Source organism: Rhineura floridana, chromosome 9 (genome assembly GCF_030035675.1).
Source record: "Rhineura floridana isolate rRhiFlo1 chromosome 9, rRhiFlo1.hap2, whole genome shotgun sequence".
NCBI lineage: Eukaryota > Metazoa > Chordata > Lepidosauria > Squamata > Rhineuridae > Rhineura > Rhineura floridana.
Window position 1 is genome coordinate 69,453,478 of NC_084488.1, and position 13,855 is coordinate 69,467,332.

General features: G+C 41.2%; 1 protein-coding gene across 1 annotated transcript in view; it reads left to right on the forward strand.

Annotated features, from left to right (window-relative positions):
• Window positions 1–9,552, forward strand: part of RNF150 (ring finger protein 150) — a 151,442-nt gene extending 141,890 nt beyond the window's left edge. The window contains exon 7 of the mRNA XM_061584881.1: window positions 1,994–9,552. Coding sequence (XP_061440865.1) covers window positions 1,994–2,112 — 119 coding nt within the window. The 3' untranslated portion in view covers window positions 2,113–9,552. The remainder of the gene's footprint in view (window positions 1–1,993) is intronic.
• The last annotated feature ends 4,303 nt before the right edge of the window (window positions 9,553–13,855 follow it).

Consider the following 13,855-nt stretch of genomic DNA (forward strand, 5'->3'; position numbering starts at 1 on the left):
AGAATTGACTGGTTGTGGATTTAGTAAGCTTTCAGTTTTAGATCCGTTTTATTTTGCTTTGGATCCCAGAGAGACTTTTGTAGTTTCAGTTTTCATTCCCCAAACTCAAATTTATGAAAGAAACAAGTGGCCAAAACTTTATAAACATTCCCATATGCTACTATTGAAAAGCCAATAGGAAATCTAGGTGTTTTAGTGTGGTGACAATTTTATTCGTTGTTGCTTAATGAGCAATTGCTACTCTTCTGCTTCGGAAGCCTCCTTGGTAAAATATGGGTATCCAGAAGGCCATGGTTTAGGTGCAAGAGAGCCTTAAGGATGCTTCACACATTAACAGAATCTGCTCGCAGAAAACATTTATTTGTGTAATGGATGTGTCTATTGCATATTAGTCTTTGGAAAAGACCAGCTTTGTATTCCATCACCATCTGATACATCTTTGGTGAACATAAGGGCAGTGCCTTCTCATTGGTGGTACCAAGGCTTTGGAATTCTGTGCCTGGGGAAATCCAGTTGACTTCCTCTTTGTGTGTTTTTTGTCATGAATTAAAAACCATATTGATGAATCATGCATTTTGATAGGCTGCTCTGTGATATTTGGTATTGGTCTGCTGGTTTGTTAATTCAATTGTTTGTTTTTCTTTTTCTTTTTCATGGCTTTTATTGTTTTTGTTATTATTTTTATTCACTTGAGGACCCCTTTTTAAGATAGAAAAGTGAGCCATAAATATTTTAATAAAGAAATAAACCTATGTGTGCATCATCATCATGAGTTTTTTCACCATATCTACATTTGCCAGGAAGTTACAATTGGCTACACGTTCCTGGCATTTGTACACATATGACAAACTAGAGGTTTCATATTCATTCCTTCATGGAAGTACTTACCTTAAAGGAAATTTTATAGCATTTGAACCAGCCATGGGATTTCTAAAGGACAGAACATAGGGGTATTCCAGAAAAGAAGAGTGAAATCAAAACAATCCAGGGGAGAAAATAACCTTAACCGAAAACTGTTTTAAAACTCAGGAGAAATTGCCTTATTGGTTGTGTTCTCATAAGACCCCTGAGAAGCTGCAAATGGAGATCTGAGTCTGAAGTAGTAGTAGTAGTAGTAGTATTACTACCCTCCTTCACCAAAATCACCAGGGCAGATTACAACACTGTAAAATTCAATATTAAAAACAGTTAAAACAAAGTACAATTACAAGAATAGGCTGGATCCTGGAAACACACATCTCAGGTGTCAAAGGCCAAGGGAAAGAGGTGCATTTTCAGTATTCACTGAAAACCGTACAGTGAAGAAGCCAGACGCACCTCTGGGGAGGGAATTTCCCAACTTAGGGGCTGCCACAGAAAATGTCCTTTCCCAGGCCACCTCCACCCCGTGGACTTCTGTGGGTGGCAGAACTACCAAGAGGGGCCCTTTTGCTGATCTTACCACCCAAGAGGTGTAGGGATGGAGGTGGTCTCTCAGATATTTGGGGCTCAAGTCGTTAGGGCTTTAAACACTAGTGTAAGCACCGTCAATTGGACCCAGAAACAAACTGGCAACCATCCCAACAGTTTTAAACAGGGTCCTATCTGAGTTCTAAAAACAACCCCAGCCAGTAATCTGGCCACTGCATGTTGAACCAGTTGAAGTTTCTTTCCCCCAGGCTTCCACTAAGCAATCCAGCACAATGGCTTAGGGAAGGGTTTGGGGGAACACACACAGTTGATAATACATGAAACAGGACAAGATGTGGCCACAACTCAGGGGTATGACACATGCTTTGCATATAGAAGATTTTGGATATTTTCCACTTAAAAGACAGGCAAGGCAAGGTCACAGCCTTGGACCTTGACAGTTTCTACCAATTAGAGTAGATAATATTAGTCTTGCTCAATACAAGCAGCTTCTCTTATTTAAGATCAGATTGTAGGAGCTAAATTGGAATTTGAGGCTGATTTGGAGGTGTGAGAAATTGACTTCAACATTCTTTTCTTTCAGGTGAGCAAGAGCCAGCAGTCAGTAGCGATTCAGATATTTCATTGATTATGGCAATGGAGGTTGGACTCTCTGATGTGGAGCTTTCCACTGACCAAGACTGCGAAGAGGTGAAATCCTGAAAAAACAAAACAAAAGACCCTTCCACTAAACTAAAGGGCAGTAGTGGGGAGGGAAGAGAAAGAATCAGCTCTGTCAGATTTGAACCATGGGTGTACACATGCATAATATACACATGTACACACACACACACGTAACCACACACATGTCCAGAACATTTTGTGAACTCCAGTATGCTCCATTCTGGGACAGTCATGAAAAGCAATAGCAACAAACGTGTCTGCCTGGATGCAGTTTCATCATCAACTACGTGTGTTCATTTCATTGACATCGGAAGGTGAAGCTGTATTGTTTCCAGCACAGGCATCAGAAGAGTTATGCACCTTCTTGGTGGCATCTAACAATGTAACTGAAAGAACAGCTTGAGTGTTTTCTACTTTTCTTCAGTCCTTGGTTGTTTTTTTAAGCAGAGGGAAAAAACACTCCAAGGTGATATTTATAGCTCATTATGGATGGAGACTTCCTTCTTCCTCTCATTGCCCCCAGCTTTTTCAAATGTTCAGTCCAGAAATCTGAATGCTATGATGGATCACCAGGATTTGTCAATGAAAGAAGTATGGCTCTGGAAAGAAATGGTGCTTTGGAGTGGAGTCTTGGTCTGAAGCTTCTTTTCATTATGGTGTTAATAGGACTTGAAGATCTGTGCTTCCAGATATCCCATAGGTGACTGAATTTACTGAAGTTGGTGACTTGCTACTTAACGCTGTGGTTGCCATTCAGAGCTTTATGACTTGCACATATGATACCAAGTGAGAGAAGATGAAGATGCTCATGATGATGATAGTGGGATTAAAAGTCAGACTGCCCTTGCAGCCCATTTGATGTATTTTCTGCCATTACAAACCTCTCATACCTTAATGGCCTTCCCTATGATTGGTATGTAATTAGATCCACTGTTAATAATAATAATAACAATGTATTTCACTCAAATGGCCCTCAGAGCACTGAGTACAAAGTTCATTAAAATGTTTGTGCTTGGGAGAAAAGAGAACAGAAATGGCTGAAAGAGGAAAGAAGGGGTTAGTGGTGATGCCCATCTTAGGAAAATTACAAATAGACTGAGGATGTTACTGAAGATAAGGTATACCCTGAAAATCTCTTTACCACCCAGGACATCACTGCCACTCTAGTTCATCCCTGCTTCCTCTATTCATAAGTAAAAGTATTTCCTGTTTTTCAAGGTCCCTTGATATACCCACACTCAGCCTAGTCTTGAATTTGTACAGCTCTGTACTCATATTGCTGGATGAACGGCCAATAATCTAATTCAGGTAGAGGATGTTGTATTCACAGGTGACAGCAAAAGTGCATGAAGATTGAATTTTTTTCCTGCATAGCCCTTAGTCACATGAAAAATTCACACATTCAAACCTGCATTGAAGTAATTCACAAATGTGGGAAAGAGGCTCAAAGGCATTTACTGGCATGTGTCAAAAGATACACTCAAAATGTTTTTTTGTTCCTGTTGTGGAGGTCACTCTTGTTCCCTGGCTTCTGCACTCCTTTGGATGTGGCTCTGCAATGGGTAAAAATAAGATAAGGCTCTTCCTCTAATATATTTTTAAATTGTAATAGAAACCTGAAGCATTCCAAAGTGAATTCACTGTTAGATGTGTCCCCCCCCAAACAACAAGATTTTGAAAAGGGGTGCCATTAGCTGCTGGGATCTGAGTGAACTTGCATTATGCTGTAGCTTCAGGGGATTTGCTATTTATGCAGGGGGCAATTTTATATTTCAATCAAAATACTTAAGTGTTAGGGAGGACTATTCAGCTTGTTGTCTGTCATAAAAGGGTAAGCTATTTACTCCTGACAATAAGAACAGTGATAAATTACAGTAGGTAAATAGTCTTAGCACAGTAGCTTGTGCTAAAAAATTCAATGAAGCAGAATCTCTCCCTGCATTAGAGCAATACTGTAAAGATTGTTCAGCTATGCCATCATCAACCCATAATTTGGCATTATGTGAACAAGTCTTGCCCTCGTATGCTTTTCTCTCTCCCCACCCTGGCTTGATTTCTTCTTCATTTCCACTTTAATAACAAACCATAGGTTTCCCACATTGCTGATAAATCAGAAGTGGGTTAAAATCTGAGCATGCAAAGAGGCAGGTTTGGCATCAGTGCCTGCCATGGTGGGGCAAATTCTGGGGCCCAGAGAACTCACTGGGGCTGACAGTATCATTCCTTTTTGTGTTTTTGTTTGTTTTGATTTTTTAAACTAGGGGTGATGCTCAGTAGAGAAATGTCGGACAAACCACAAGTAGCCACTGCCACCATGTTTATTATCCCAGAATGCCTCGGGGACCTCAGTGTGTGTTGCCTGACACCATCTGATTTGGGGTGGGGGAGGAGAGGCAGAAAGCTGCACTCAGCCTGGCACTAAGTGCCTGGCAATATGCAGCTATCTCACTCTTCATTTCCTTAGGGAAACCTTGCACCAACAGGGCTTCTTCATGTAGCACCACACTAAAGTTTGGTGTTGCATCTGAAGTGCTCCCTAAGTGTTACTAGAAACATAAGTTGCCATCAGTTGCCCCATATGTAGCATGACTTTCAGTGAGTTTTAAATCCAAGTAGTACTTTCAAAGATCACACCTGTCCCCATCTCTTTGAAGGCTAGTGTGGGGGAAAGTAGAGACCTTCAGAAAAAAGACGGCAAATTTACTCTCATCTGAGAGTAAGCCAAAATAAATGTGTAAGCAACAGCCTGAGACTTGGGTTTGTTGCCATATGAGGCCAGCTTCAGATTTGGAGGGCTAAGCTTTCAAATTATGGTTTTCGTAACTCCAGTAGTTGTATAGCAGAGAGAATTTTGGCAGGTGTAACTTGTAATGCCACAGTTCTCCCAGGTTTTGTAAAGTGGCACTTGTGAAAACATGCTCACTTACCCAACTAGTAAATATGCAGGGTCCTTAGGACTGAAGAGTTTGCCATCTCTACTTTGGGATTCACTTTTCTCCGTGTTCCAGTGTGTTTGGACATGAGATTTTGGGGGTGGGCATGAGATTTTTCTATTTCAAATTGTTATTTTCACGGCATGTGAGGAATATCATATTCAGTTAGACAGAGGCAAAGCACAGTAGAGCTGTCTTTCAAAGTGGATTTCCCACACAGCCATATCCAGCCTAATTGACACTGTACATCTGTTTATAGCTAGATCATAAATAAAATGTGTCCATCTAGCTGTGCTAGTAAGTGGGAGTAAGTTGTACTCCCTTTATAACCTCTGATCACTGTGCATCCAGGACCCAGAGTTGCACTGGCAAAAGGTGGCTTCATGACGGTGTGTAAACTGTCCCCCTCCCTCTTCAGTCATTTGTATGCCATCCGACATGCCATGTCAAGCACTAGAGGCTGTTACTGGTGCTCCACTAATGCTGAGCATGTGGTTATTGTGCCATCTCACCAAAGTTGTAGCCCTTTCAGCTGATCCTACCTGTTTGCCAATATAGAAGGTGGCAGGTAGGAAAAGGCTAACGGTCCAGTCCTAACTAACAACATATTCATTCACCTCAATCCCCCACCCCCGCTTTTTAAAATTGAAATATAGGATCCACAAGAAATGCAAACGTATTTCTGAAAATACTTCATTCCTTTGACACTCGTCCCCTGCTTTAGGAAGCTGCCTTATACCAGGTCAGATTGTTTATCTATCTAGTCTATTATTGTCTGCTCTGACTGGCAGTGGCTCTCAAGCAAAGGTGATTCCAGCTGCCTGCTACCTGATCTTGTTAAGTGGAGATACCAAAAATTGAACGTGAAACCTTCTACATGCAAAGGATGTCCTCTGCACCCCTGAGCTACAGACCATTTCTATGATCTTCCAAGGATATTTTTGTTATTAAAGTGCAGTGACCTGTCCTTTATTTATCCCAGGATACAATCTTCTGACCCGATACGGAAATACAAAAGAATAGCCTGGAAAATCAATGTCTTCAGAATCTTTTCAGATCTTTGTATCCATAGAAGTGTATATTGGAAATGTGATTGTTATCAAATTTCAGAGAGATGTTCCAGCTGTATAAACTAGAGGTGAACAAACCATGGCTTGGATAAACTGCAAACAGATGCCCATGAGGAAACCCAAAGGTGCTTGGATGCCTCTCCTTCCAGACATATCCTAGTCCCAGAATATCTAGAAGGAGGCAGTTATAGTGTTGTGAACAGGGGACCATGGTTTGCACGTATGTGGAGCATATCACTGTACAGAAACAGCCCTGCTGTTAGGCAGAGTGAGGCGGCTGCCTCAGGCAACAGATGTTGAAGGACAGGTACCAGTGGTATGGTGTTGAAGGAGCTATGTATGTCCCCCGGCCTGCCCTTCCCCCCCTTAACTAACTTGCTGCTTTTGGGTGCAGTAGAGCACGCCATCCCATTGCCAGTGTTGAGGTAGGATTCAGCTGCATGTGTGATCAGCTTTTTTACACAGATGGAAGAGAAGTGCCATCTTTTCATTTGTGTGTGAGAACTCTTCCCTATTATAAGTAACATTATGTTCACCCATTTGATTAAATGTACCAAGCCCAGGGTCTTGGTTCTCTACAGATGCTCAGCTCTGTTAATCTTCACCAGTGTTAAAAACAGGCCCTTTGGCATCCCAGGCCTTGCCACTTGATTATGGCTAGAGGTGGTGGCGGGTGCATGGAGAGAGTGGCCCATTATAAGTTTGCACAATATAAAGGCAGTGGTTACAGAGCTCAGTTAGGAATCAAGCCACAGATAGAAACAACCTCACAGTCGTCAGAAGCAGTGTCACTCCCAGTGTCAGTGTCAGTCAACTAGAGTGTGCCTTTGCCGAGAAACACTGGGGGCGGGGGGCTGATAATTGCCACCTTCTGCAGCAGCCTGCCTGGGCCATTCCTGTACCATTCTGAAGCAGTTGGAGGAGAAGCTCAATTTCTGATCAGTTGTAGGACTCCTATTGGCAACAAGAGGAACCAGCCTAAACAATATGAAAGGAGTGGCGATTCAGGGAATATAATGTGCACACACACCTACATAACCAGGTATTGTTTGTGGCTGTATTTCATGAGTGTGCAGCCCAATCCGTTGCCTTTTTCCTGACAAGAAAGACCCATTGTATTCAGCAGGGCTTCTTCCCAAGAAGATATGTAGCTTAGATATTAGAAATAGGCATGTTATAAACAGACAGAAAGCAGTCAGTGAAAACAATGGGACTATTTTGGAAACAGCTGAGCTTTAGTAAAAAAAATAAATTTAAAATTGGAGCAGTTGATACAAAGCAACTTAGGCCTTTTGTTTTGACAAACAGTTGCCTAAACTAAATGATATTTCTACAATAGTAAGAATGTGAGAATTTTTAGTCTAGAAGGTCTTGGCATACCAGATGGTGTTTGTTAATGCATTATATAGTAAAGTAGAAGAACGCCCTCTGCTGTATGACTGCAGATGTCCACTTTTAATACTGTATTTGCTTCAGCAACTGGAAATTCTGCGACTGGTAGAAATGTTGATGGTTAGCAGCCGGGGAGGGGTGAGAGGAAATGTACCCGTGGCTATAACAATAATGAAATGAGAAATGGATTGAGGATGCTTAAACATCTTGAGGACCTAATATAACCGCATCTCATGCTCAGCAACTCATTTCTCTTTAAAACATTTGCATTCTGGTAGAAGCGTAACTTGCAAGGAGGGATGTGAAGAAAGGACAAAAAAAGGAGAAAAAAGAATGTTGACGTCTCCCCCTTTATTTGCTAATTTTTGAATCTTTCCTGTTTTTTAAGGCAACATAAGATACGTCTTTGCCATGAATGTATATGTATATGGTGATTACAGATGTGAAATATCAAAGTGTTTTTTTAACATGTACATAGTGTCATCTTTTCCTGTTTTCATGTTAAACAGTCTGAGGCTATATACCATTTTATAAATAGAATGAAATGTAAAGTAGGGACTGGGGTGGGAAGGGCTGTTATTTTTATAGCAAGATGTTCCTTGTACCTTGTGAGCATTTTAAAATGATTTTGTACTTGTCAAAATATACATTCCATCCATATCCTGAAAATATTTATTTTTATTTAAAGCAGTTTTTAAACTAAAACAAGACATCCATTTGATATGAAGTTCATCAATAAAGCTTAAAAATATTTGGTTTACAGTAATAGCTACAAAGTTCTCTCCTGCTGTGTCATATAGCAGAAGGCACACCATACCAGCAAATGCCAATAATTTTTTCTGAAAAAGCTAGAAAAATAAAAGTATTCCTTTTATACAGTTATGCTGAAATTATTTCTAGTTACAAAACAGTGTTTTACAACAGAACACTCTTAAAGCAGTCCATTATCCTGATTCTGTTTGCTCAGTTTAGGATGTGTCAAACAGAAATAATGTGAGCAATGAGCTACCTGTGAAAAGCACACTTACTGCATTGTGTTCACATATGCAGTCTTCTCTTAAGGATCATGCTCAGGAGAAACCTGTTCTTCCTGTTTACAGCTGATGTCAAAGTTGTGCACAGCACTGATTGGCTGGCTTCCTGTGATGTTACAAGGCCACTTCTTCCACCATATGTCAAGCAGTTTCTGGTTTTGTGGTGTGTGTTTTTTAGTGATAATGTTCCTTTTTTAAAAAAAATGCAAGGAATTGAATGCTCAATTTAATGAACATTCATGACATTCATTAAACTCTATAATGTCCACATAAACAATAAAAAGGAATGCTGATCACCTACATTACAAGCTGGAGAGGCAAGACAGTTCATTGATTGAATCATCAGTCTGTCATGGGCATTCCAAATGGGAGAGAAAATCAGGCTCGACCTGCTGACAAAATATGTGCCGGAACATTTGATACATCTGTAGGTACCCTTAGATCATAAGGTCCTCAGAGCAGGGACTGGTCTTTTTGAATATGCTACTCTTGCAAAGTGCCATGTATGCTGAAGGCACCAAACTAGGGATGGGGGCATCTGTGCCCTTCCAGATGTTGTTGGACTCCCATCAACCCCAGCCAGCATGGCCAGTAGTCAAGGGAGTTGGAGACCATCACTATGTGGAGTGTGCACGAAATAATAAAATGATAGAAGTAAAGATAATGTTAGAAAGGAGCATAATTGATCGGAGTAAGGTTCTTTTTAAAGGTCAGAATCTTCAGAAACAATCCCCCTCCACCCCTGCCCGCCACTTTGACAGTGAAAACAATTCATTTTCTAAGATCCTAGAGGCTATATCATTTGGAAAATGTGGGAGTGTGATAACTATCATATTCAAAGGGATTTGCCTGAAATCAAGTGGCACAAAGATTTATTTATTTATTTTATTTTATGGCTTAATTGTGTCCTCGCTGTGCTTTAGAGCTTTGACCGTGACTCAGCTGGGGAGAAAATACAGAGATGCTAAGGCTGATATTGGAAAACATTATTCAGTAGTACAACATGGCTATTTTTGTTATATAGAGGACTATAGTGTAAATATGTGAGACTGTGTTATTCTGTATTAGTAAAATTATTGCAACTGTAAAAGTTAAAAGATTGTGAAATCTAAGGAATTTTATTGCAAGTTTTTTAAATAAAAAAATGAACTGATTTGTGTCATACATTTTTCCTAACATATTGAGCAGTACACAAGGGTTTATTTTTAAACTTATCTCCAAGTTGAAATTAGCATTCTGGAGGGCAACAAAACAATTTGAAACCAACCCCCAGACCAATGCTCAACCCTGCTCCTGGTGCAAATGTGATCTCTAAAGTTTCTACACGAGGTGGGAATTTATTTCAGAAAAAAATGAAAATCTGAACTTAATGGGGGCCATTCAATCTCCCATTGTTGCCTATATTTGGAGGGAGTGGCACACCTGTATTTGGTAGTGGCTACAGTAGCAGAAGCTGAGTTCAGCTGCCACTTTTCACTCCAGAATGCCCTGGAGACTGTGGAATTCTGGAGCATTCTGGGGGGGAAACGTGTCTCTCATCAGTTTTCCATAGTGCTATGCCAAAAACGTCTTTTGCATTTTTTTTTACCATTCTCCATGAATTAATGAGAAAAGAAAATGAAAAGCAAACATTCCTGTGAAGGTTTTTGTTGTGTTCAGGTTACTTTCAGGGTGGCCAAAGGGTGCATGTGAGTGTTCTTTCTTTCATTTTACAAATGATGTCACCAGTAATCTGCACTCATGGGAAGAAACATACACACATCCCTCCCATAACTGTCTCACAATCTGAATCCCACACCCGCCAAATTATAAGGACTTTTTAAAGTGCCCTGTGAAAGAAAACTTGCAGATGAAGAAAACTTTGTAGGAATTAGAGGACAACTTTTGGCACAACACTAGAAATGCCCTGGAGTCAGTGTCTGGCCAATGGGGGGCAGTGGGGGGAGGACCCTGCTGGTAAAAAAATTTAAAAAGTAAAAGGAAAGAAAAAAATAAAACGTAAGTAATGAAATGAGTGTGTTTTGACTAATGAAAAGTCAAATTATTTATTTATTTATTTTATTACATTTTTAGACCGCCCTATAGCAATAAGCTCCCAGGGCGGTGTACAGCATAATAAAACAGGATAAAATACAAAAACACAATAAAACATAATTAAAAATTTTCAATTTTCAATTCAAATTTTTAAATTTTTAAAATGCCTGGGCGAAGAGGTAGGTCTTTACCTGGCGCCGAAAAGATAGCAAAGAAGGCGCCAGGCGTATCTCATCAGGGAGGGCGTTCCATAGTTCGGGGGCCACCGCTGAGAAGGCCCTAGCTCTAGTTATCGTTCTCCGTGCCTCCCTATGCGTTGGGACACGGAGAAGGGCCTCCGACGTCGAGCGCAGCGACCGGGTAGGTACATAGCGGGAGAGGCGTTCCGCCAGGTATTGCGGTCCGATGCCGTTAAGGGCTTTATAGGTAAGAACCAACACTTTGAATCTAATAACTGCATTAACAAAAACAGCATTACAAAACAAAATATTTTTTTGCTCACACCACATTTCCATTACTGTAACCTATATATTCTTTAGCTCAGCAACTACAAGCAGTGCCCTTTGGCATATATTACTACATTTAACACAGGTTGCAAGATTTGAGCTTTTTTTTTTCTAGAAAAATATTTGAAAAATTCTTTTCACATAGAGAAGATATATTATTTACAGGGCAAGATTGGTTCCAATTTGACATTCAATCCCAAGCCTGACTGTTTATTGCAATTGCATTTTCAAGCATAGGTGCTTTTGTTCCCACAATAGCATTTTTCTTTCTTTATAAGCAAAAAACAGTTTGAATATGTGGATTCATGTTTAAATACTCCAGTGAACCTTTGTGTAAGCCATTTCTAAGCATATTTTAATATATACCATCAGCATATAGGGAGTGACTGAGTTTGAAGAAGAGGCAGGATTTGAACTCCAGTACTTTTACAGTGCAGTCCTGACCATGACAACTCGTAAGCAAGTCCCATTGAATTAAATAGGGCCTATTCTGATGTAAATGGGGTTAGGATTGCAGCCTTAGATATTACCCTACACCAGGTGTGGGGAGCCTTTGGCCCTCCAGATGTGGCTGAACTACACCTTCCATTATCCCTGGCCATTAGTCATACTTGCTAGGGCTAATGGGAGTTGTAGTTCAGCAACATCCCAGGGCCAAAGGTTCCACACTCCCACCTACCTGAATTCTCAGTAGCCATCCATGGGTTGAGGATTATATACTGCGAAACTGATGGTTATGAGAACTAGTCCTCAAATCATTACTGGCTATTGAAGCCAACCGCAACAACATTGGATCATATTCTGCTCACATTAGCATATTTATGAATCTCCCTGCAGCAGCAGTAAAAATGTGGCAAGGAAAAGAGATCAAAAGTTTATATTTTCTGAATGTGTTGTTATAGGATTCTCTCCCTTGGACAGTGCAAAGGGACTGTCAATTCCTTGCCACAAAGTGATAATAAACTGATAATTCCGCAAGAGGAATGCTTGCATTTGCTTAGTACAGCAATACCTCAGTTAACAAAGCCTCCAGGAAAGAAGTTTCTTTTAACAAAGTCTTTTTGGGGGAGGGGGGAACATAGAATGTGGTTCCTTGTTTAATGGACTGTGGCTGCTATGGGCAGCTCTCTCATGCACGGCTCCTTGCCAGGTGGAGCAGGCACCTCCACAGTAAACAGTGCTTTGGGTGCTCTGGAAGCACTGTTTACTGCAGACTCATCTGTTTGAGTCTAGAGGAGGATGGCAGAGAGGGGGGGCACAGGGTGGTGGGGCCAGTGGGGCTGGCTGCCCCTTGCCTGCCTGATCAAATGTACAGAGAGGACAATTGTGCTCAGAGCTTTAGATTGTTGTAGCAAGATGCTACATGACAAAAGAAAAAAAGCAAGGCAGGCATCCCTGGATGCATTTTGGAAGCCTTCAAGTGGTCTAGTTGCAAGGCTTACCTGACCTGGGTGTTTCATTTCAGACATGTATATTGTTAGTTTTGAATAAAAGGTTTGTTGAAATATGTTGAACTGCTCTTCTTTTTTGTGGTGTAGGAACTTCCTGCCTCTGGCACCAAACTTGCTGTTAAAGAAGTAATGTCCAGGAAAGCATCTACTTTGTTAGCTGAATTATTACTGTACAGCGGTGGGGACCATGCAGCCCACCCCTCTGGGGATTACTTCCTCCTCTTTGTCATGTGAGTGAGAGGCAGAGGAGGAGAGGGTGGGGCAGAAGGAGGGAGGGGTATGCAATGCAAACTCCACCTACTCTGGCCTCTGGCCCCACCCACCACCAGCATACAGCCTCCTGGCAGATTATCCCGCAGAGAAAGTGGCTCTCATCAGGATAAATGCTCCCTGGTTTAGAATTAGGACAAGGATAAGTCTTAAGACTAACCAAAGCCTGGTGGCAAAAGCCAGTCAGCTACACTTAGACTTTTCATGCAGTGGAGAAGAGCACAATGAATCAGAAAGAGGAAACCACATACACGTTTCCATATGTTTTTGCCAACAACGCTGGAAACTCCCAAAAGACCTTACATGTGTGGGGCACTTGGTGATACAAGAGGCTTCCCCCACCTCGGCTGTGCTTACCAGTTGGTTCCAAGAATGGAAGCCAGTCACCACAAAAATAAACCGGAGAGTTATCGTTTAAAATATATATATAGCTGTTTCTGTATTATTAGCTGTGCACTGTTCTTACTGTTGTTTCGCAGCCCCTCTTTCCTCCCTCCCTCATTGCCTTTTGTTCTTCACATTCATTTCAAATATGGTCATGGGAGAAGCCAGCCCCAATGTATTTGGCAGACAGCTGGGCTGAGTTGCTATGTGATCCGCACACACAACACAGCTGTCACGGATATTATAGATCTTCAGGGAGGGCATGGTCTCAAATATCTGAAAAGGACTGCATTTGGAAGCCGGAGAGGGAGAGGGGGAATGGGCAACTGCATTAGCATCTATAAATAAATACAAAAGGAGGGCCGGCCAAGTTCCAAATGAAGAAACAGATTTTGAGAATTAAACTCCTCCTGCTAGGCTTCTACTGTAAAGTGCCCACAGTTGTTTATTTATTGCCGTCATTTATATCCCAACCTTGAAAATACAAATCCTTCCAAGGTGGCTTACAAGCAACATTAAACCACGGCAAACAAAAATCAAAATGTAATCTTTCTCACGGGGCAACGGATGGTAGAATAGCCCTTTGATGAGGAAGGGACCATGCAGGTGGAGAGGTGGTCTTTGCCTCTGTTCTTCTTGACAAGAAATTTGACTTGCGTTTTCTTAAGCAAACCTCCTCAAAGCCTCGTTCTGTACAAGTGCTATACA